The sequence below is a fragment of the Peromyscus californicus genome, unplaced genomic scaffold (genome assembly GCF_007827085.1).
Source record: "Peromyscus californicus insignis strain IS unplaced genomic scaffold, ASM782708v3 Scaffold_13__1_contigs__length_99412109, whole genome shotgun sequence".
NCBI lineage: Eukaryota > Metazoa > Chordata > Mammalia > Rodentia > Cricetidae > Peromyscus > Peromyscus californicus.
The window spans coordinates 59,767,936-59,792,990 of NW_026294424.1; the positions used below are offsets into that span (position 1 = coordinate 59,767,936).

At 40.9% G+C, this 25,055-nt stretch overlaps 1 protein-coding gene across 11 annotated transcripts in view; it reads left to right on the top strand.

The window, feature by feature from the left end:
- N4bp2 (NEDD4 binding protein 2) overlaps positions 1-25,055 on the top strand; it is a 72,169-nt gene that overhangs the window by 42,020 nt on the left and 5,094 nt on the right. For all 11 annotated transcript variants that reach the window (XM_052735010.1, XM_052735008.1, XM_052735007.1 and 8 more), the window contains 9 exons: positions 1,017-1,172; positions 3,371-5,694; positions 6,304-6,389; positions 6,701-6,746; positions 8,638-8,825; positions 11,349-11,467; positions 13,612-13,750; positions 17,447-17,635; positions 19,659-19,827. In XM_052735010.1, the coding sequence (XP_052590970.1) occupies positions 1,017-1,172; positions 3,371-5,694; positions 6,304-6,389; positions 6,701-6,746; positions 8,638-8,825; positions 11,349-11,467; positions 13,612-13,750; positions 17,447-17,635; positions 19,659-19,827 (3,416 nt within the window). The remainder of the gene's footprint in view (positions 1-1,016; positions 1,173-3,370; positions 5,695-6,303; positions 6,390-6,700; positions 6,747-8,637; positions 8,826-11,348; positions 11,468-13,611; positions 13,751-17,446; positions 17,636-19,658; positions 19,828-25,055) is intronic.

Below are 25,055 nucleotides of genomic sequence, written 5' to 3' on the forward strand. Positions count from 1 at the left end.
AGGCAAACACTAATATTAGCCTTGAAATTCAGATATAAAGCCTTGAATCTAGACCAAGTTAAGAGAGTCACGACTGAGGTGTTTTCATTAAGAAACCAACTCAAGAGGGACCGAAGATAACACCCCACCTCCTGGCTGTGCAAATCCAGAAAGTACCCTCAGTTGAGACCAACGATTCCCATGTTAGGGTTAACCAACTGCGAATTCATTAACAAAAGCACTCCAGTATTCGAGCAAGACTGGAAACACAAATAATAAATTTCATATTTGGCCATCCAGAGACTTAATATGCTAGGAATTTAAAATATTGTTTGAACTTAAAATGTAATAAAATGTGTTTGTTTTGATTTAGCTGGGACATGGTTTTATTATAACAGGAAGGCACTTTGGGACATTTACTCAGAGTCACTATAGTGAGATTACTATTGCTCAGAGTTAATAATGACAGTCATTGTTTTATGAGACTTTTAAATTTATTTATTTATTTTTTGCAGAGCTTTAGAACAACTTCTTTTTAAGGTTATTGAAGCCTTCTTTCGCCTGAATTAGTAGAGGATACCTGGGACAAATTGTGTAGGATGATTGATAAAATGACAATTCAAGAGAGCCTGACTAGGCTGGGTGTGGTGGTGGAATCCCAACACCCAAAGTCTGAGGCAGGAGGATCCCAAGTTTCAGGTCAGCAGCCCAGGCTTCATAGCAAGACCACACCTTAAAATAAATGAACACAAACCTCCTGAAACAAAATGAGACTAAAAAAATTAGGACTAGATAGTACATATTAGGTAAGAAGTTTTGCTATTCTTATATCATCACACATTAGCAATGTGCCGTTAATGGTGCTAGGGATAGAGCTCTGTGGTCAAGTGTTTATATCGAATGCATAAGACCCTGAGTTCAATCCCCAGTGCCGAATAAAAAGAAATGTACTGTTCTCTTGGAGTTTGTGTGTTCTTTTTTTTCCCCCCCTTGGTTGCCAACATTCTTCCCACCTTTCTGTTCCCTGGAATTTTCAGGCGTAATATTCATGGAGTAAGCAAGGAGAAAATCGCGAGAATGCTGGAGCACTACCAGCGTTTTGTTTCGGTGCCCATAATCCTGAGTTCTTCAGACCCAGAGAAAATGGAGCGGATTGAGCTGTGTGCGTACTCTTGTGAGGACAGAAGCGCTGGGTAGGTGTTATAAATATATATATAAAGTGTGTTCTATAGAAAACATTCACTTTGAAGCTCTGCTTCGTTGTTTGTTTGGTTTTTTTTGGTTTTTCCAGACAGGGTTTCTCTGTGTAGTTTTACGCCTTTCCTAGAACTCACTTTGTAGTCCAGGCTGGCCTCGAACTCACAGAGATCCGCCTGCCTCTGCCACAACCTGCTTTGTTTTTTAATGATAACTTTGAAGACTTTTGAAATCCCTTCTATCCGAACAGTTTCACCTGGAGTCAGCAGGGGATGTTAGCAGGAGAAATAAAAATTCATGTGAAAGATGAAAGTTTTTTCCCTTTGAGCTGAGAGTTTGGATCTGTGGTTATACAACGAATACACCTGTATTTTTATTTTTATTTTATTTAGTATTTTCCTTTTTCTCTTAATTGTTTTTGTATATATCCATATTACTTTCATTTTTTTTTTTTAGGTTTTAGTGAACGTACTCTTACATTTCCCATAGAGAATTCCGTTAATGTTAGGTAAAGCTTAATAGGAGAGTTGGGACTTTGAGAATTCATAAGATAAAGGAAGATGAGCTGAAAAAAGAATAATTTTGGAAATTATTTTGGAATGACAAGGAAAAGTCATGGAAGTTGAGAGTGTCCAGAGTGTCCAAGATGATTCTTAAACATTTAACAGATGACATCTTTTTTTTTTTTTTTTTTTTTTTTTTGGTTTTTCGAGGCAGGGTTTCTCTGTGTAGCTTTGCGCCTTTCCTGGAACTCACTTGGTAGTCCAGGCTGGCCTCGAACTCACAGAGATCCGCCTGGCTCTGCCTCCTGAGTGCTGGGATTAAAGGCGTGCGCCACCACCGCCCGGCCCAACAGATGACATCTTAAATGAGAGCTTCCTTATATCATCTGTTTCTGTAATGCCATCACACCCAGCTTCTTTAGTTTTTCTTAATCACACAAATTATGTTGTATTACCGCTCTAGTTGGTGGAGTGAACCTGGGAGAGAGGAGCCTAAAAATGGGGAGACTAAAGTCTCTGCAATAGCCACCTTTGTCCAGGGCGTCAGAAGGTTGATATTCTGAGGACGTTCTGAGGGCTAAGCCAGGTCATGTGAGCAAAGTTTACTTTAGTTCAAGTTGGATACAGTTGCCAGGGCAAGGTCACATGAGTTTAGGCTGTACACAGTCAGGACAACCTATACTTGGAAACATCTGAATAATAATAGTAATATTATGGGTAATCTGAAGTAAACCCACTCTTATTTATTACACCTGGGAGGGCCTGACGCACATTCCAAGAACAGCCTGTGTTATGGAGAAACATAGGTTACAAGACTCTTGCCTTGTTTACTTGGTAATTTTTCACAAGATCTCAGAAATATGCTCACACAGCTTCATTCATGTTCTGACAGCGTTGGTTTTGTGACCCTGTAAATCAGTGGTTCTCAACCTTCCTAATGCTCAACTCTTTAATACAGTTCCTCATATTGTGGTGACCTCCCCAACCATAAAGTTATTTTCATTGCTACTTCATAACTGTAATTTTGCTATTGTTATGAATTGCAATATAAATGTCTGTGTTTTTCGATGATCTTAGGTGACCCCCGTGAAAAGGTGGTTTGACCCCCCAAAGGGGTCATGACCCACAGGTTGAGAAGCAGTTCTGTCAATGAAGCTTCCTCTAATAAATCCATAAATGACAGATGGACATAGGATAGATCTCTATGCTGCAAACTAATGCTAAGCTGTGGGTGTGAAGAAGCTAGTGTGGTAATGTCCTCTCATGTGAACACATCTAGAACCTTCCCCGTAATAATCAGCACAGCACTTTGACGACACCCCAGGTGACTGTCCAACTCAGGTTTGCTTTGTGTGTGCTGCTTGTAATGCCAGGTGCTGGCCCTGCGATAAAGGATTGTGGTTCTGATATTCTAGGGAAAGGTTAAGATTAGCTCTTCAACTGTTTCTTCCACTAGTCTGGGGATTGAAATCAAGGACTGGGGTCACATTTGTTGGGCAGGTGCCCTGCCTCTGAGCAGTACTACTGACTTATATCCCCATTCCAGCTTTTATAATTTTTGTGTAATTTACTTTTGAATATTTAGAATAAATGCTAAATGCTGTCTGGTTGCATGCTTCTTTAATTTAAATCACAATATTAATGGTACTGTGAAGAGACTTTCTTATCACACTTCAAAAAATGTCTTGTAGCCCAAGAGACAATGGAGCTCTTACCTCTGAAAAGGAAGAAAATGTCTTACCCACATCTGTGAAGCACTCAGAGTTAATGGAGGAGAAGACACTTGAAGCGGCCAAAGAAGCGATATTACCCGAGAGTGCTCCCCCCGTCCCTCAGGCCAGTTCCAGCCGAGGAAGAAAGGAGATGAGTGTTGTCGGTCATGGTGGACACAGCCCCTTCTTGCAGGAAACCCTAAACACCTGTTTTCCTCACTCTGAAAGCAAAGTTCAAGCCACAGACAAGAGTGAGAAAGAGCAAGAGACATGGAAAGGGCGTGTTGAAGCAGATGCTTGGAGCCCTGCAGAGGGAGCATCCCCAAGTAGTTACTGTGCTGAGGACAATCAAGAATCGGGTGAGCTTGCAAGTGCTGGGACCCTTCAGAGTGAGAACCCCCCACCTCCTGAAATACTGGAAGAAAGAACAGTGGGAAAGAAAAAGACCATTGGAAAACAAAAAAGCAAATCATCTTTGGAAAAGTTCCCAAAACATGAGCCATCAAATTTTGTTGGTGATTGGCCAGTTGATAAGACAATTAGTCAGAGGACCAAAAGGAACCGGAAAACTGAGAAAGGTTTATCTGTACAAGGTGACAAAAAATGTAATCGCCCTCAGTCGCACAAAGTATCAGATGCTAGGGTATCTATGAATACAGATCATATCCAGCAGCGAGGATCTCCACATGGAATCGATGATCTTTCAGAAGTGCCCAGTAGCTGTCATGATACTTACAAAGGTACTGAGCAAACCTCATTCAGCATTGTGGGTGACTGGCCCTCATCTGCTTCTTTAGCTCAGAGAGAGCACAGGTCGAGAATACCAAAAGCTGGCTTAAATGAAGCCAACTTAGAATTTGGAACTAATGGCAACATGAGTGAAATACCCCTGTATCCCACGCATGAGGCCTATTGGGGCACAAGCCCTGAAGAACTGAAGTCTCTTGGTTCCACTCTGCGAAGTTCTGAAATGCTGCCTAGTAAAACAGCTCATGAAGCTCAGACTTCCCTGAGTAAAACGGTTCCTAGCCAACACGCACTGCCCCTTCCCTTTTCCAGTAGTGCAGTAGCTCCGCCTGGAGTCATGGGGCCTCAGTCTCTAGCAGTCGGAGTGTCTCGGGTTGTCTCTGGGATAGATACAAGCGCATGTGCCCAGACTGAGCCCCAAGATTTTGCTCTCTTGTGGAAACTAGAAAAGAATAAAATCAGTGTTTCAGATTCTGTCAGAGTGCTAACAGGAAAATTAGATGGATTTAAGCCAAAAGATTTCACTATTAATACAAAATTAAATGTTCAAGAAGCAATTCCATACAGAGTCATGCATGATAAAAGTACATATGTTGAAGAAAGTGAGCTTACCAGTGCTGATGAGTCTGAAAATCTTAACATCCTTTGTAAACTATTTGGATCATTTTCCTTAGAAGCCCTGAAAGATTTATATGAGAGATGTAATAAAGATATTATTTGGGCCACAAGCCTTTTGTTGGATTCCGAGACTAAATTATGTGAGGATACTGAGGTTGAGAATCCCCCCAAATCGTATGATGAGTCACAAGTTGGGCCATTTTCTATGGGGTTGGATTTGAAGGAAATTATTAGCCACAGAGGAACTTCAGAAGATTTGAATTTTGTGTCAGAATTTAACCCTGGTATCAGGAACACTAATGCACAGTCTGCTGGTGAGACAGAAAAAGGGAACTCAAAGCAGGAAGAGATAAGAGCTACAAATCCTGAAAACCCTGAATTACTAAGCAGACTGTTTCCTAACGCTGCTATCAATGTAAAGAGCAATAATGCAATTGTTTCTAACCCTGGGACTGATTTGTCAGGCGCCCACAGCTTTAACGGGTCTTTTCCACTTACTCCAAAATCTAACGTCCTCAAAGATGTCAGTGAAGTGGAGAAAAATCTAGTAGCCACACAGACTGGAGGCAACATTCATTCTTTTTTAAATTTGTCTGATATCATAAACTCTGCAACAAGCACTTCAAATCCTGAATTAAATGAAGAAGTTTATCTTACTGGCTCTTTGGAAGTAAGGAAAAATGAGACTCTTCCTAAGGATTATGTGAAATTTGGAAACATGGAAGAATTTATCAATGAAGATAAACAGGAAATGGAGAAAATTCTAATGCCAGGAACTAGTTTGTCAGCTGGAGTTAGTGAAGAGGATAAAACCGAGGTATTGAATCCCCCACCAGTAATGGCCAAATCTCTGACCATAGACTGTCTGGAGCTGGCATTACCCCCTGAGCTGGCTTTCCAACTTAATGAATTATTTGGCCCAGTTGGTATTGATTCAGGTAAGGAAAAAGTAAATTATCTCTGTGTGTGTGTGTGTGTGTGTGTGTGTGTGTGTGTAAATAGCATATACAAGTTTCTGTTTCAGTTGCAAATTATTTCGTTTGCTGAATGTCAGTAATTTATGTCACATAATTTTACATAGTACCTTATTTTTGTCATGACACCTTTTTAAGGGATGTAAAACAATTAATTTGAAGTGGAGAATATTTACAAAGAATTTTATATCTCAATATATTCATGAATATGTTGAAAGTTTCTCTAGTTTTTACCTGACATTTGCAGACATGAACTATGTGTCTTTTGGTGTTATTTCAGATATATTTAAGGCAGGAAGTAATTTCCTAGAACACACTTATGGAAAGGAATGCACTGTTGTTAAGGCATGGAGATGCAAACAACTGAAATAGATTGTTATGAAGCTTTGCATGTTGCAGCAGCCAAGTATGAAAACCATGACATAGAACATAGAAACATTTCAAGGAATCAGAAATGTGTTCGTGACTAATGACAAAATGTAGTTTTATGCATATGATAGTTGAGTGCGTTCTCTGCAAATACATGATGAGTAATGATGATATTTTCTCTCTTTTTTTCCTTCCCTTCACAAGGGTCTCTAACAGTTGAAGATTGTGTGGTTCATATAGATCTGAATCTGGCTAAAGTGATTCATGAGAAATGGAGAGACTCTGTAATGGTTGGTAGCTTCCTTATATGAAGAGCTAGTTCCTGTGTGTGTTTTGCACATACCCACATGTAGACTTACACACATGCATGAAATTTTAAAAAATAATGAAAGTAAATCTTAAAAAATAGAACTTTGTAAGTTGGGAAAATATGTATAAATGTAGCTATCCTTAATAATTTCACTTACATAGTTTCACTTAATTTTAATAATGCTTTATAACTCACAAGAAGAGCTGATTTCTAGAGAGAACTGATAGAATTTTGTAGCTTTGTTCCCAGCACCCCGTCCTTTGCCAATCTTTGTTCTGCCTTTGTGTGCAGGAGCGACAGAGACAGGCCGAGGTGTCTTGCGGCAAGTGCAGTCAAGGTAAAGGATGCATTCTGACTCTCACTTTGTCCTGATGTTCAAACGGGCAGTGTGCATCTTTTTTTTTCCCTTCGGTTTTTCGAGACGGTTTCTCTGTGTAGCTCTGGCTGTCCTGGAACTCTTTTTAGACCAGACTGGCCTGGAACTCAGAGATCCCCTGCCTCTGTCTCCTGAGTGCTGGGATTAAAGGTGTGCTCCACCATCGCTGGCTTGAGTGTGCATGTCTTAACTCATTTTAAATGTACTTCACAAAATATGTTACCCAGCGATTTCTAAAATTACATAAGTGTGTGTGTGTGCATGCGTGTGTGAGTGCGCGCGGGCGCGCTTGTGTGTGAGTGAGGTGGTGTATATGTTCAGAGGACAGTGTAGGTGTCTCCACCATGTTGATCCTGGGGCTTGAACTCAGGTTGTCAGGTTTGGCAGTGGGTACCTTTACTCATGAGCCATGTCCCCAAGAATTTTGATTTGCAAATGAAAAAAATCCTTTTTTTAAACTTGTCTTTTTGTTTGTTTATTTATTGAGAAAGTCTTATTCTGTAGCCAAGGCTGGTCTCGAATCACAATGCTTTCTTCATAAGCCTTTTGATTGCTGGGATCACACCATGCCTAGCTACAAATAAAGGTTCTCTCAAAAAAAAAAAAAAATCCCGTTGCCTCTTGATGCGGAAGAGAAACTTAGAGGAAAATGAGACTGCACACTGTGTTTGTCATGACTGCTGTGGAGTGTGCGCTGATGCATGCTGTCAAAGTGCTCTTCAGAAGCCTTGACTCTGTATTGAGAACAACTACTTGGGTTCACTTTCTTGATACCATTGTAGGATTATTACTTGGCTGTTCAAATTTTTATTGCTATCAGTATCTTAGAGTAAAAGGTAAACCTGCTTTTATGGTAAATCCTGCCAACTTGAAGGTCCTTGATTCCAGATGACATCGTCTCCAGTGATTTCTGTCAGGACAGGTCTGGTGAGAAGGCCCCCCTCTTGTAAAGGAGCATTGATAATACTTCTTTTATGCACTCCACACTGCAGCCAAGGCAAGGACCTTCAGCTGAAGAGGCTTGGGCTCCACTTTATTTCAGACCTAGCCACACACCTAAGAGTGTGTAGGCAGCCCTCATAAGGATTGATGGGCTTAAAAAATGAAAGACAGGGGTTGGGGATTTAGCTCAGTGGTAGAGCGCTTGCCTAGCAAGCACAAGGTCCTGGGTTCGGTCCTCAGCTGGGGGTGGGGGAGACATACATTTTGGTCCATCTGGGATAGGGAGTGGGTCTGGGAGGAGATGGGAGAGGGAGATGAATATGATCAAAAATAATGTATGAAATTTTCAAAGAATGAATAAAAATATTTAAACAGAGATAAAGCTGGCTGAGGATAGAAGTGACTGGATCATGTTGTAGTTCTATAAATGCAAATGACTGCAGTGGCTGCCATTTCTTCACTCCCCCGGAGACAGGACTAGATCAGAATGTGCCTGTACCCCTTAGAGGTGTTGACTGCCATCACTTGAACTGTGTGGTTTGCCCCTTATTTTCAATATAGTTTACTCCGTATTTACAGCATGCCTCTGGTCTGTTAGTATTCGTCAGCACGGCGTTGATTAGTTGACACCTTGTTAGGAAGGGAAGTGGGTGGGGTCAAAGTTATAGGGAAGAGAGTGGGAAGCGCTGAGCTGATTGGTAGTTACACTAGGTCATTGCTCATTTGAAATAGTCCTGTGTTATCGTTTCTTCCTTGTAGTTATGTGAAGGGTTATTTTGAAGTTTCAAAGTCGTGTTATATTTACAAGCTGAAAAGCATTTTAAAATCCCATGTTTCTTTTGTCTTGTGACTAATTCTTAATTTGTACATCAATTGCTGAGTACATGACACTACTTTATTACTCCTATAGATCCTTCGATGGCTGGGACTGCTGTTCTTGATAATTCTGAACAAAAATCATCTCAGAAAACAGGCAAAAAATTATTGAAGACTTTACCAGCACCCGAGACACTGGATCCATGGAACACTCAAACAAAAAAAGTTTCACTGAGAGAAATAATGTCAGAAGAAATCGCCTTACAAGAGAAACATGATTTGGTATGGGTTGGCACAGATATTAGTCCGTGGTCTCCGACTGCGGTGTTGTTTAGCATGTGATTTTCATTTAATTCTGTGCATCCTGGTCTTGACTTCATACTTAACTTGTCTCAAGCCAATATTAAAACTGAAAAATGTTTTCAATAGCGTGTGGTTGAGGCTTTGCTTCTAGCTGCTTGGTACTCTGACATACATAGGTCATCTGTGTTAAGTATGTGTTTGTAAGCTGTATTGTTGTTGTTTTTGTTTTTTCGAGACAGGGTTTCTCTGTGTGTAGCCCTGGTGAGCCTGAAACTCACTCTGTAGACCGGGCCTGCCTCTGCCTCCCAAGTGCTGGGATTAAAGGCATGCGCCACCACCTCCTGGCTTGCATTTTTTTTTTCTATCAGTAATTTTCCCTTTCCTTTTTTTTTTTTTTTTTTTAAAAAAACAAATTGAGTAATAGAAGACAAGAGCTGGTTGGTGGTGCACACCTTTACTCCCTGAGCTCAGGAGGCAGAGGCAGGCAGATCTCCGAGTTTGAGGCCAACCTGGGCTACAGAGTGAGTTCCAGAACAGCCAGGGCTACACAAAGAAACCCTGTATCAAAAAACAAACAAACAAAAAAAAAAAAAAAAGAAAGAAAGAAAGTAGACAACTTGGTCCAGAGAATACTCTTTTTAAAAGCATCCATACTTTAAATGAAGCCTCAGTAAGAGAGTCTCTTGATGTTTCATTTTCATTGGTCCCAAAGGAGAGAAAAAAGCAGACTTCACATATACTAACCACTAAAGCGCAAACATGCATTGTAGGATGATAAGGTCTTGAGTTGATAGTCTGTCCGTGTTAGAATTCATAGTTTAGAAACGTGATGGCCTGTTGGGTCACTAGGAACTCAGTAGCACTGAGGATTGTTTTGGGGGTAGTGGTGTAAAGTCAGGCTATAGAGCATATGTGAAATATTTTATTCTTTGTTTTTTATTTTATTGTTATTCGAGATAAGGTTTCTCCATGTCGTTTTGGTGCCTGTCCGGGAACTTACTTTGTAGCCCAGGCTGGCCTCAGACTCACAGAGATCTGCCTGCCTCTGCTTCCCAAGTGCCGGGATTAAAGGCATGTGCCACTATTGCCTGGCTACTTTAAGAATCTTTATCCTAATCTTAGTTTAGAATTTGAAAGAATTCTAAGGACTAGGGAGATGGCTCAGGGAGTCAGAATACTTGCTGCCAAGCATGAGTACTTGAGTTCAAATCTCCCAACACCATCATAAAATGTTTTTTAAAAATTGGGTGGGCTACGACCTGAGCTTTTGGAGGTGGAGACAGGAAGATCACTGTGGAGAGCCTGTCTAAAAGTGGTAGAGATTCCACAGGGGGCATGCAGTGCATGCTACTAAGTGTCACGAAGATGGGGGTGGGTGGACAGAAAAAGGTTGTATTTTAGGAAAGTTCATTTAGTCTGACAGTTTGACTTTATTTACTTATTTAGTTAAATTTTAACTTTTTGTACTAGGATCTCAATTTATACCCCAGACTGCCCATATGCAACTCTGCCTGGCAGGAGTAGTAGTTCTGGATAGGTAGCTTTATGGATTGTGAAAAATATTAATACTCACATTGTTATTTTTGAGTAAATGTATTTGTGAAAAAAATTTAAGTAATTAGGAGTTCTAAGATTTCCGGTCCCCCTGAATTTGTGACATTTATACATTGTAGTTTCTGCCCATTGAGGAGAACATGTTTTTGAGGACGTTCACAGCATCACACACTGTCCCTTGATGAGTACTCAGGGGAGACGTTTCTCTCGGATTTCAGTCCCAGAGAAGCTAGACTGCTCCTGAGTGACTTGTTTGTTTTACATTTATGGACACTGAGGCACTTCCTCCCCCTTTGCTTTGGCCACTAAGGGCTCAGAACTTAATTGTAGCAACTGTACAGGATTCTGTGGCATGGACTTACATACTAATTTTACTTGCTGGTTTTATCCTGTATTCTTGCCTTTATTTTCTCTAATCTTTGACTTCATTTATTTATATCCCGTTTTTTAATAGACAGTTACATTGATTAAAGATGAACGATATCCCAAATAAAGCATCATTAGCTGATTTGTTGTGTGAATATCATAGTGTATTTACACCAGCCTAGTAGGGCTTACTGCACACCTAGGTAGGCTATATGGTACAGCATATACCAGTATATGTGTGGCTCCTCATTTTCTGAAACAGTGTTATGTGGTTCATGACTTTCTATGTCGCTTCATCCTTGTTAAACCATGTAATAGACTGTGTTGGGTTTGTATATGTGTATGTATATATGTGATTATATGTATTTATGAATTCCCTCAAATACTTGACAAAAATGGGATATAAATAAATAGTGTAAGAATACTTATATTACTAACCTCAGTCTTTGATCAGTGAGGAAAGTCTGTGATTGCTTATAAATCATTGGTCTTTTTGCAACAAAATAATTAGGCTTTTGTTCAGTATTGTCTGGCTTATAAATTTCTTCTTAAGGGTGATTTTTTTTTTCTGTTTCCTTTTAGAAAAGGGAGACACTTATGTTTGAAAAAGACTGTGCCACCAAACTAAAGGAGAAGCAGCTCTTTAAAATATTTCCAGCCATTAACCAAAATTTCCTGGTGGACATCTTCAAAGATCACAAGTGAGTGCTAGAAGGACTGGCTGGGATTTCCACTCCGATGTCACTGGTGGTGGTATATCCCAAACAATCTCTAGTGTTCATCTTTCTGATTAAATGTAATATAAATAATTAAATTTAGATTAAATATATATAATACAGAAAGTGAAATTTTCTAGCTTTGTATTATTCCATGTTACTTTTTTCTTTAATTTTTTTGTTACCTTTTTCCCATGAGAAACTAACAGGGCAGCTACCGTGGGGTGGAGGGGTAGACAGTGCTGTGCTTCCCTTTTTAAACCAGAACCTCATGGTGTTGAGTAGAGTTTGTTATAGTACAAATATCGACATGGAGGTGTTTATCTGCATTGGATTTTGGAAGGAAATTGAAACTATGTATAGATCCCAAAAAGACTTATGGGATATAGATGATGCAATTAAAAGAAACAGTGTAGCTAATATTCCTCAAATAAGGCCAGGAACTCAGCATGGAGGCTACAGGCATGCTGCAAGTTCTTGACCAGCAAGGCCTACATAGCCTGACTCCAAAATAAATAGTTAAAAGTATTAGAAATTGAGTTATCAGCATTACCTCCTACTACTACTTTGGTACTTACACGGATTGAACCCAGGACCCCACACTTTCTTGTTTTATTAAAATAAACTAATGGTCTCGTGTCCCAGGCTGTCCTTACACTTGCTGTGTAGCTAAGAATGACCTTGAACTTCTGACCTTTTTGCCTCAAGGGCTAGGATTACAGGTATCTGCCATCATGGCCAGTTCTATACAGTTCTGGGGATCAAACCCAGGCTTCCTGCATGTTAGACAAGCCCTCTACCAGCTGGGCCCCAGCCCCAGCCCAGTGAATTTTGACTGGTATGTAACACACAATTATGCATATTAATGAGTCATACAGTTTTGATGAGTGTGTACATTGTATAGTGTTCAATTAGGTTAAACGTGTTTTCCAGACACCTGAATTTTTCACTTGTTCGTTCGTTCACTTATTTATTATGTGTGCAGTCAGTAAGGTGTAAGTGTGCAGGTCAGAAGACAACATGTGAGACCTGGCTTTCCCTTTTCAACAAGTGGATCCTGGGGATCAAACTCAGGGCATCAGGTATGGCAGCAAGAACCTTTACCTGTTGAGCTGTTATACCTGCCCATGATGATGATGATGATGATGATGATGATGATTAAAAACCTTCAGAGTCTTAGACTAGAGAGGTGGCTGAGTGGGTCAGAGTGGAGGCCGAACTTCAGAGGACCAGAGTTAGATCCCTATCACCCACATGGAGGCCGCACTTCAGAGGACCAGAGTTAGATCCCTAACACCCACATGGAGGCCGCACTTCAGAGGACCAGAGTTAGATCCCTAACACCCACATGGAGGCCGCACTTCAGAGGACCAGAGTTAGATCCCTAACACCCGCATGGAGGCCGCACTTCAGAGGACCAGAGTTAGATCCCTAACACCCGCATGGAGGCCGCACTTCAGAGGACCAGAGTTAGATCACTAACACCCGCATGGGGGCTTACAGTTGTCGGCAGCTCCAGTTCCAGGAAGCCTGATGCCTCTTCTGGCATCCTCAGGTACCAGGCATGCGTGTGGTACACACACAGGCAGGTGAAACATCCATACATGGAAGACAGATCCTTAGTATTATTTAAAAAAAAAAGTTGTTTTGTTTTGTTTTGTTTTTTTGACTGCATTAAGGAGACAGAGACAGGCAGATGTCTGTGAGTTCAGGTCAGCCTGGTCTTTGTAGCAAGTTCCAAAGCAGCCAGGACTATATTGTGAGACCTATCTTAACAAAAAAAAAAAAAAAATTGAGACCCAATTACTCATTATTTTTCCTGAGATTTCCCAGAGGTCATTCTTGAATCTATCTTATACTTAAAATTTTTTTCAGTATTATTTTTTATTTTATGTATATGAGTGTTTGCCTACATGTATGTATGTATGTGCACCCCATGTGTGTCTGAGGCTCTCAGTAGGCAGAAGAGGGCATTAGATCCCTTGGAACCAAGAGTCACAGACTGTTGGGAAAACCTGGGTTCCCTGCAGAAACAGCCAGGGTCTCAACCACTGAGCCATCTCCACACTTAGAAATTGCTTGAATTTGTGCCACAGAACTTTCATTTTCTTAACGTTATGTTTAAACAGCTATTCACTGGAACACACAGTGCAGTTTCTAAACTGTGTTCTTGAAGGAGACCCCGTGAAAACAGTGGTAGCTCAGGAGTGTGTTCACCAAAATGAGAACATCACTTCTCATCCTGCACAGAAATCAAAAGAGAAAAAGGTACGGAGTGATTTGATCTTTTATTCTGTTGGCAAATAAATGTGTATAAAATATAGTTTGCTTATTGAGTATAATAGTTAAGTGATTGCTTTTCACCCTTTTGACTATGTTGAAAGTTTAATGACCAATAACATACTTGGTTTAGAATATCTGTGTACTCCAAAGAATGAATTTATACTTAATATGTTTTTGTTGAATATATTGATTCCATGATAAGCATTTAAATTCCTGTAGGTTATGTGTAGACTTTCCTAGGTAGACACAGTAAGTGTGAGGCCTACTTGAGTAGCTGTGGTTTTTATTGTACCCTAGATCTCAGAATCTAAATATGTGGGCAGAAACATTTAACCTTGAGTGCCAAACTTTTTCTTAAGTGGTTTCTCTATTTTACCTTGAAATTGTTTTATTTATGTTTGGATTACTCATAATAAATGATAGAAATATAATTGATTTTTACGTATTAATCTTGTATCAGTATTAAAACTTTTTGTTGTTGCTTTTTTATTTTTATTTTATGTATTTGGGTATTCTACCTGCATGTATATGTATGTGTGTGTGTGTGTGTGTATGTGTGTGTGTGTGTGTGTGTGTGTGTGTGTGTGTATATATATATATATATATATATATTTGTTCACCATGTATGTGCAGGGCTTCTAGTTACAAAAGGTGGTGAGCCTCCATGTGGGTGCCAGGAATCAAACCCCAGGGCCTTTGCGAGAGCATCAAGTCCTCTTAACCATTGAACCATCTCTACAGCACATTTTGTTTGTTTTCGAGACAGGGGTTTCTCTGTGTAGCCCTGGCTAGCCTGGACTCTCTATGTAGACCAGGCTGGCCTCAAACTCAGAGATCTGTCTCTGTCCCCCAAGTGCTGGGATTAAAGGCACGTCAGCCACTATGCCTGACTCATAATTAAGTTTTTTGAAGAGCATGGTGATGTCTATTATTTCAAGTCTCTACAGTCTCAGGATCTAAGCAAAGTATTAGTGAGGAAATTATGTAACCAACTGTTAATTTGTGTATTAGGTCAGTTTTTGTAAATCTTTCTTCCCTTATTTTTATCAATTAGAGATATATGTGTATTATATAGTACATATAATATTTTTATAGTATTACTGTAAATTAAATGATAGACTTTTAAGATTTTAAACCTATGTGTCATTAAAGATTAGAGTATATTATAAATGTAATTCTTGGTAATATTTCTAAGCAAAATGGTATTTTCCAGCTTGTTAAATTCTAGTAAGTAACCTCAATCAAGTAATTATATCAATAAAAGCATTTTTTAAAGTATTGAAAATTGCCGGGCGGTGGTGGCGCACGCCTTTAATCCCAGCACTCGGGAGGCAGAGGCGGGCGGATCTTTGTGAGTTCGAGGCCAGCCTGGTCTCCAAAGCGAGTTCCAGGAAAGGCGCAAAGCTACACAGAGAAACCCTGTCTCGAAAAAACCAAAAAAAAAAAAGTATTGAAAATTATGATTCTGTTTGGTTTTGGTTTTGAATACACATAAAATGTTTATTAAATTACGTAGTAGGACATGTGTGACTTACAATACTTTTAAGGTATCAAAGAAATTAATTGAAAACATACCTATTAAGATGAAGTTAAGATGATAAATAGTGGCACACATCTTTTTTTTTTTTTTTTTTTTGGTTTTTCGAGACAGGGTTTCTCTGTGTAGCTTTGCGCCTTTCCTGGAACTCACTTGGTAGTCCAGGCTGGCCTCGAACTCACAGAGATCCGCCTGGCTCTGCCTCCCGAGTGCTGGGATTAAAGGCGTGCGCCACCACCGCCCGGCATGGCACACATCTTTAATCCTAGCACTCAGGAAGCAGAGGCAGGAGGATCTCTGTGAGACAGAGGCCAGCCTGGGCTACAGAGCGAGTTCTAGGATGGTCAGGGATACACAGAGAATTCATGTCTTGAAAAACCAAAACAAGAAAAAAAAAAAAAAGATAAAGCTAAGACATAGATTGCTGTTTGCAAGCAGTTCTCTGCAAACAGTAACTTTGAAGAAGAGAATTAATGAAAGCTAGGTTGACTTAGAGATTACTATATTTCATTTTTTAAACATTAGCTTTTGATATTCTAAAGACATTTGGATATACTGTCTGAGACTATTATCTAAAAAATACAGTTTTCTTACTTAATGGAAAGCATATGGACAGTTTGCATAATTATCATTTATCTTTTGTTTTACATTAGAGAATTCTCTAAGAACATGTTTTAGATAATAATTATATCACATATACCTGTGGGTGCATACACACAAACACACTTTGTTGCTGTGTTTGGTTTCTGAGAGAGAATCTTGCCATGTAGCTTATACTGTTCTCAGTCAGATTGGTTGGCCTCCATGATACTGGGATTGTGAGGGACAGGGTTGATTCTAAAAGGTTACTGAATTTCTCTAACTGACCATGGTGGCTAATGGTAGGTTGAAACTGACCCATAAGTGTATTTATGATTTTTTTTTTTTTTTTTTTTTTTTTTTTTTTTTTTGGTTTTTCGAGACAGGGTTTCTCTGTGTAGCTTTGCGCCTGTCCTGGAACTCACTTGGCAGCCCAGGCTGGCCTCGAACTCACAGAGATCCACCTGGCTCTGCCTCCCGAGTGCTGGGATTAAAGGCGTGCGCCACCACCGCCCGGCTTGTATTTATGATTTTTACTATCAGCCATGATAACTACACGAGGTATTCTGTTGATTTTTAACTATTTGTTTTTCATTGGCTTTTAAAAACCATAAGTTGAAAATGCTCATTGTTACCACGAAACTTTTTGTTTGTTTGTTTAAAGCAAGACATTATATATCTCTGGCTGGCTTTATACTCCCTGTGTAAGCAAGAGTATATGCCTTGAACCTTGAAGAATGACCTGCCTCTGCCCTTGAGTACTGGGATGATAGGTGTGCAACACTATCCAAGGCGTGAAACTTTTGAATAGGCTTAACAACAAACCAAAACTTGGATTTCTGTGCTGAATACATTCATACTGCTCTCTGACTATCATACCTTCTATCTTTTGGCTTGATTTATGATCTGATTATATTTTAATGATTTTGAAGAATATTTCAGTGTCTCCTAAAAGTGGTTAAGGAAGGGGTAGTGTTACTAACTTGAAAAAGTGAATGGTAGTGCGTGCTTGACTTACAATGTAGACACCAAGGAAATCTCTTCTGAGAAGAAAGAGATGCATCTATTTCGTTGGCTTTTTCTTTTCTTTTTCTGGGTGTGTGTGTGTGTGTGTGTGTGTGTGTGTGTGTGTATGTTTTTTTTTTTTTTTTTTTTGAGACAGTGTTTCTCCGTGTAGTCCTGGCTGTCTTGAAACTCTCTGTAGACCAAGTTGGATTGTGTTGGCTTTGAACTCAGAGATTTGACTGTCTTTGCCTCCCAAGATTAAAGGTCTGCATGCAGCACCATTCCTGACTGATTTTTCCTTTTGTTTAGTCTTGTATGTCCAGACTGGCTTCCAGTTACTGTGTAGCCAAGGCTGTCCTGATTGTCCTTTCTGTTTATGATCATACCACCCTCAACACATCTGATTGTCTGATCTTCCTGCTTTTCTTTCTAGCTAAGTACCAGGATTACAGGCACATGCCACCACCCTGGCTCACAGACTGGTTTGTATATGCGTTTTCTGGTGGTAAGACATCCATTTTTCAATCTTTTTCTGTGTATTACATGCTGTGTTCTTCTAGGCAAAGAAATCAAGAGAGAGTGATGATCCCACAGGTGACGCGTCTTTCCAGGATTTTGAGTACCCTGAGTATGATGACTATAGGGCAGAGGCGTTCCTGCACCAGCAGAAGAGGATGGAGTGCTACAGCAAGGCCAAGGAGGCCTACCGCATGGGCAAGAAGAATGTGGCCACCTTCTACGCTCAGCAGGTGAAGTGGGGACTGATCACAGTTTGTTTATCAATTTAAGTAGTCTGAAGTACATGATGCTTACTTTGAGTTTTGGCTTAATGATTGTTTGGGGAGGAATTTAGAGATTATGTAGGTGACATAGAGAGTGGCCCAGTCTGAGAGAGTCCCATGACTGTGAGGACTTCGGCTGCTTTCTCGGCCGTCACTGCTTCTGTGTGTGTGTAGTTCACGAATTACAGTGTCTTGGATGTATTTTCCTTTAGAGTAAATCAAATCACCTAGTGGTCCCCTGAGTAGTCTATTGTTCAGTAGCATGTCTGAGCGGATAGAAGTTTCCTGGAGGAAGCCTGGCTGGCGGTGGTGGCGCACGCCTTTAATCCCAGCACTCGGGAGGCAGAGCCAGGCGGATCTCTGTGAGTTCGAGGCCAGCCTGGGCTACCAAGTGAGTTCCAGGAAAGGCGCAAAGCTACACAGAGAAACCCTGTCTCGAAAAACCAAAAAAAAAAAAAAAAAAAAAAAAAATTTCCTGGAGGAAAGAAAGCAGAAAAGTTTGTCTTAGACTGGAGTCTTACATTGTCTATAATGTTTGGATTTTTAATAAGGTGCTTTATTCATTTACGTGTGTGTGTGTGTGTGTGTGGTGTTTTGTGTGTGTATTTGGCACATGCACAGGAGTGTGGGAGTGCATGTCCTTGTGCACTCAGGCCAGAAGAATATAGCGGGTATCCTCCACTGTCACTTCCCATTTACTTCCGTAAGGCAGGCAGTGAGGAAATACTAAACCTGAAGCTCACCCTTTCAGCTTCCGGGGTCTACCTGTCTCTTCCCCTCATGCTGGGGTTAAGGCACATACAGGTATGCCCCGCTTTTTACATTGACATGAACTCAAGTCGGAAGCTTGCACAGCAGGTGTTCCTAACCACTGAGCCTCCAAGCATCACTTTTATGTTCACAAAGAAGAAAAGTTTATTACTATTTCTCAAGAGAATAAAATTTCTTGCTGGGCTCATTGTGCATGGTAATGTAAGAAGTACCCTTTTCGCTGGGCGGTGGTGGCGCACACCTTTAATCCCAGCACTCGGGAGGCAGAGCCAGGCGGATCTCTTTGAGTTCGAGGCCAGCCTGGACTACCAAGTGAGTTCCAGGAAAGGCGCAAAGCTACACAGAGAAACCCTATCTCGAAAAACCAAAAAAAAAAAAAAAAAAAAAAAAAGAAGTACCCTTTTCATTTTTGTGACCCCACACGCTCACTCTTTGGTTACTAACAGAAGTGTCCAACAGTACAGCTCTAGGAGACCCAACAACAGCCCTTGGGGTGGGTAACTAGAGAAGATGCTTGAAGAGATCGTCAAGCTGAGGCCCAGGATTATCAAAGAATACACTTGTATTAATCAAGCATTAAACCAGTTGGTTCTTGAGCCAAATATTATTGTTTCCTTTTATGATTTTTGTTAAAGAATTTTTTTTTTTTTTTTTTTTTTTTTTTTTGGTTTTTCGAGACAGGGTTTCTCTGTGTAGCTTTGCGCCTTTCCTGGAACTCGCTTTGGAGACCAGGCTGGCCTCGAACTCACAGAGATCCGCCTGGCTCTGCCTCCCAAGTGCTGGGATTAAAGGCGTGCGCCACCACCGCCCGGCGAATTTTTTATTTTTACTTTACAAACTATGATTGAGTAGTTTAAGAACAGTATTATTTAGTTACTGAAATTTCCCAAAGTTTGGTTCATCCTTGTCTTTTAGCTTGTTACATCAAGATGTTAGATGTAGTGTTCTGGCTTTTATTTAGGGCACTTTTGCTTCTTGATTGTCAGTAGCTCTCAACCTGTGGGTCGCAAATGGAGCCTGCATATCAGATCTCCTGCATATCAGATATTTACATTATGACTCCTGACAGTAGCAGAATTACGGTTCTGAGGTAGCAAAGAAATACATTTATGACGGGGTGAGGCGCTATAGTAAAGGGCCGCAGCACAGGGACGGCTGGGGACCACTGGACTAGGTGGCGACTATTGAAAGTGGCCGCTGTGTTGTCTTGTGGTTAAAGGGCAGTCTCCACGAGCAGAAGATGAAAGAGGCCAATCACCTGGCTGCCGTGGAGATCTTCGAGAAAGTCAACGCCTCTCTGCTGCCACAGAACGTCCTCGACCTCCATGGGCTGCATGTGGATGAAGCTATAGAGCATTTGACGACTGTTTTACAGCAGAAAACGGAAGGTAGGAGTGTGCTGATGACCTTGATATTGATGACCTTGCCAAATGCAGACTCTGCCTGCCTGTGCAGACTGAGCCTGTCTGCCTCATTTGTAGACCTTCCTGTGAGTCATTCTTCAAAGGATTTTCATGGGTGTGACATTAAGATTTCCTTACTGGAATTATTTGTATCTCTTTGTTCTGTCTGTTAAAGAATGAGGTACTGTGTCATGTGGGAGTCCTCTGTGACTTACAAAAGCGACTTGCCTAGAATATTGTCTCCAGTAGGTGTTTGCTCAGATACAAAAGTAAGTAAGGTGACAGGAGGTTTGCAGAACTGCTCCCAAGGCAGACTTCCTAGGTGCCTGCAGTGTGTCCTTGCTCTTCCTCCTGCTGGTACCTAGTCACATGGTCAGTAAGAAAGGTCACACCTGCAGTCTCCTAAATTCTGCATCTTCCCAGGACCTTCAGCTGGAGCTTTTTCTAGACTTCATTCAGTGTCATGCATTTCACATGCGTTAAGTGTCTTGTTGGTATAACGTCTTGCTTCATTTTCATCATCAATTGGTAGTGTTCCATAGAAAGGTCAACCTGTTTTCGTAATCTCAGACACTGATGCTGGAGGTCATCTGTTTGTTCTGACTGGAGAAGTTTGGAATTATAAAGATGCCCTGCCTTATCATTCTTATATATACATTTACCAATTCAGTTCATACCACTTGTGATGAAATAGGGCTGATATGTAAGGTTGAAAATTCATCTGCTTATTCTGAAACATTGCAACTATGTTGAAGAGGTTAAAGAATAATATAAAAAATGCCCATGGACCAGTGAATCCAGTAACAAAAGTGCAGACATTTTACTGTTTCTCAGTTTTAAAATGCTTCCCATTACACTTATCTCCAATCTCTCTCTTCCTTTCTTCTCTAATGGAAAGCAACGTCATAAAGTCTATTCTATATCCTTCCTGCCCATTAAAAATATCTTCACTGGTGGCGCACGCCTTTAATCCCAGCACTCGGGAGGCAGAGGCAGGTGGATCTCTGTGAGTTTGAGGCCAGCCTGGGCTACAGAGTGAGTTCCAGGACAGGTGCCAAAGCTACACAGAGAAACCCTGTCTTGAAAACAAACAAACAGTAATAATACTGTCTTCACTGTATATGCACATACTATATATGCACGTTCCTCTCTGTTCAGTATATGAGACTCCTTTTTGTTTCCTCTGCCTTATGTTTTGATGGGGGGGTCTCTTACTGAACCTGGACCTTGTTGACTTGATGGACTGACTGACCAGCAAACCTAGGGTCCCTCCTGTTCATCTTCCCAGTGCTGACGTGACAGTCAGGCACCACTCCTGAGCTTTACATGGATGCTGGGTATTGAGTTCAGGTCTTTGTGTTTGTGTGACAGGACTGTGTTTTATTTTTTAAAGATTTATATATTTTATGTGCATTGGTGTTTGCCTGCATGTATATGATATCTGGAACTGGAGTTGCAGACAGTTGTGAGCTGCCATGCGGGTGCTGGGAATTGAACCCAGGTCCTCTGGAAAAGCAGCCAGTACTGCTAAACCATTTCTCCAGCCCCAAAGCTTTTTTTTTGAGACAGAGTTTCTCTGTCTATCCCTGGCTGTCCTGGACACTCTATATAGACCAGGCTGTCCTCAAACTCACAGAGATCCACTTGTCTCTGCCTCTGAATGGAATGCTAGGATCAAAAGGTATATGCACCACACTTGGCAGTACCGGTACTTTAAAACAGTTATCTCCCCAGCCCCTGAAAAGTTGCTTTTTTGCTGAACCACTTGAAAATAAGTTGTAGATGTTGTGGTGATTTAATTCTAAATACCTCTGCAGGTATAACTCTTGAGGGTAGATTCATTCTCCTCTCTAGCCATTACTCTCTTATTTTGACGACCCTGAACATCAGTAGTGACATTTTGTCTAGCACACAGGCCATACTGTCTTACATAGCTGTGTCTTTCCTCTTTCTCTGTGGGATCTAGTCAGGTAGAGCATGTTTTAGTTGATTATCCTAAATACTTTGCTATAATATGAAATAGTTTGTTTTTTCTTACTTTTTTTTTTTTTTTTTCTCTCGAGACAGGGTTTCTCTGTGTAGCTTTGCGCCTTTCCTGGAACTCGCCATGGAGACCAGGCTGGCCTAGAACTCACAGAGATCAGTCTGACTCTGCCTCCCGAGTGCTGGGATTAAAGGTGTGTGCCACCATGCCCATCAAGTTATAATTTTTTTTTTGTTTTGTTTTTCGAGGCAGGGTTTCTCTGTGTAGCTTTGCACCTTTCCTGGAACTCACTTGGTAGCCCAGGCTGGCCTCGAACTCAAAGAGATCCGCCTGGCTCTGCCTCCCGAGTGCTGGGATTAAAGGCGTGCGCTACCACCGCCTGGCAAGTTATAATTTTTTTTAAAAATTATCTGAAATTGTTTTTACAGATCTTATTACCCCAGTACTTAAAATTTTTTAAATTTATTATATGTGTATGAATATTTTGCTTGCATGAATATCTATGTACTATTTGTTTGCCTGGTCAGAAGGGGACACTGGATCCCCTTGAGTTAGAATTATGGATGATTGTGAGCCTCTGTGTGTGGAGCCGAACTTGGGTCCTCTGTAAGAGCAGTGATTGCTTGTAACTGCTGAGCCATCTCTCCAGTTCAGTACCTCAGTACTTTTAAAAGCTAGACTCTTGGTGTCAGGAGATGATGTTGTGTGATACTGGGAGATAGAAACAAATGCTCAGTCCAGATAAAGAATCCATGACAGAAAAGCTGACACCACTGCAGGATAACTTGGTGAACTAGTGAGTTTATGGATGTGATGATTTGGATGAGAATGACCCCTATACGCTTATGTAGTTGAGTCTCCAGTTGGTGGAACTGTTTGGGAAGGATTAGGAGGTGTGGCCTTGTTGGAGGAGATGTGTCTGTGGGAGGGCTTTGAGGTTTCAGAAGCCCCGACCATTCCTAGTTAGCTCTCTGCCTCATACTGTTGGATAATGATATAAGCTCCAGGCTACTGCTCAGCACTGTGTCTGTGCTACCTGTCAGGATGGTCATGGACTGACTGTAACCTTCTGGAACTGTAAGCTCTCAATAAACATCCTTCCATAAGTTGCCATGGTTACAGTGTTTCTGTGCAGCAGTGGAAAAGTGACTAAGACAATGCATGGGTGAGGAGTTACTTTTTAGAGGAAAGCGGCCTGCACTGTAGGAAGGACTTACCACTTACACAGTGCAGCAGTGTTGACAGCTGCCATGCTGTGCTTTAGATCTCAGAACTTCATCCCACAGCTGAAAATGGATGCCTTGACCACATCATTCTATTTTACTGTCTTTACCACTTTACTGTCTTTCGATGAGTTTCACCTTTCAGATTCCACATGTGACATCATGTAATCTTTTCTTTCAGTCTGGCTAATTCCACTTAGCGGAATGCCTTCTAGGTTCAACCCTGTTTGTCCCTGGGTGTGTGTGCGCGTGCATACGTGCGTGCGTGCAGGCAGGCAGAATGTAGTAGATCTAATTAATGGGGTTTTACTTGTCCATGAAGATGGAGTTCTCATACATGGATGGACTTGCAAGAACGCTATATTTAGAAGAAGGCCACTACAGAAAGTGGCATTTATGTGAAATGTCCTTAGAGACAGAAAGTAGATAGTGATTGCTGGGGCTGGAACTGGTGATATGAAGTAAGTGCTGACAGGCACATGGTTCTTTTTGGGAGGAGGGAGTGCTGAGAGCAAGTGTTGATTGTGTAGCTGTGGCGCCAAAACAGCCAACACTACTAAATAGTAAGGATTTTTTGTTTTGAGACAAGATGTCACTAAGTTGCCCAGGCTGGTGTACTCCAGGTTGACCTTGTACTTGAGAGTATCCTGCCTCAGCCTCCCAAGTAACTGTGAGTAAGACTTTCATCACCAGGCTCAGCTGAACTGTAAATTTTTAAAATGGAGAATATTATGCTATGTGAACTTTATATTAATAAAAATTTATAGAAAAAAAGAATTCAGTAACTTGCCCAGGGTAGCATTTGTTCAGACCCAAGGTGCAAATGGTTTTCTGAAGCCAAAGCCATCGTGTGTATGCTTGTGGTAGCTGTCTTCCGCTTACCACCAGATGGCAGGAGTGCTGAATAGAAGTGTTTGGGGGAGGGGAGGAATCTGGGGGTATCCTTGCACTAGTTTTAGTCCTAACATAAAAGCACTCTCACAGCTGAGGATGACTAGAGATGTCTGGGTCCTGTGTGCCGTGGGAGTGAAGTGCATACGCCCCTGTGAAGTATTTCTGCCCTCAGATAAACGGGAGAGTCAAGAGTTTGGATGCAGTTAGTAATAGGGATTCACAGGGGATAGAGGGACAAGTTCAGTGTTATTACGAAGATACAATCAGCAAAATAAAGACTGAAAATCTAGGATATGTAGCTATTTTTAAGAAGTAGAAATAAAGAAAAATGAAGGAAAACCTTTGGATTTATAGCTGCCCAAAACATACATCAGACTGGCACAGTGGCCACACCTTTAATCCCAGCACTCAGAAGGCAGAGGCAGGTGGATCTCTGAGTTTGAGGATGCCTGGTCTACAGAGTGAGTTCCAGGACAGCCAGGGCTATATAGTAAGACCCTGTCTCAAAAATAAAACAAACAAATATATCAATCTCAGCACTTGGTAGGGTGAGATAGCAGAATCACTATGAGTTTAAGGCCAGTCGGGGGGCTGCAGAGTAAGACCCTATATGAAAAAAACAAAACAAAACAAAACAACAACAAAACAAGTAAATCAGCTGAATGAAATGTTATTTCAACTCCAATTTAAAAAAAAAAATCACTCCATAACCACGTTTCAGGTAATTGGGGAACTGTGATTAATAAGATGAAAATTGAGGGCTTTTTGTTTTTTTATTTTTCATTTTTGAGACAGAGTTTCTCTATGTAGCTCTGGGTGACCTGGAACTCACTAGGTAGATCAGGCTGGCTTTGAACTTACAGAGATCTGCTTGCCTCTACCTCCCAGGTGGTAGAGTTAAAGGTGTGCACTACTGCCTGGCTTGTTAGAATTTTTTAGAGAAGTCCTTTTTGAAAATCATTTGAGCATTTGTAGTTTAAAATTATTAGCAGTCTGGGATGTGTTTAATACTAAATTAAACAGTTGTTTCAAAGGTGATAAATACCAGGAGCTGTGTGTAATTTTAAACTTGTAGAGAAGGGAAATTGGTCTCCTAACTTGAGCCTTATTAT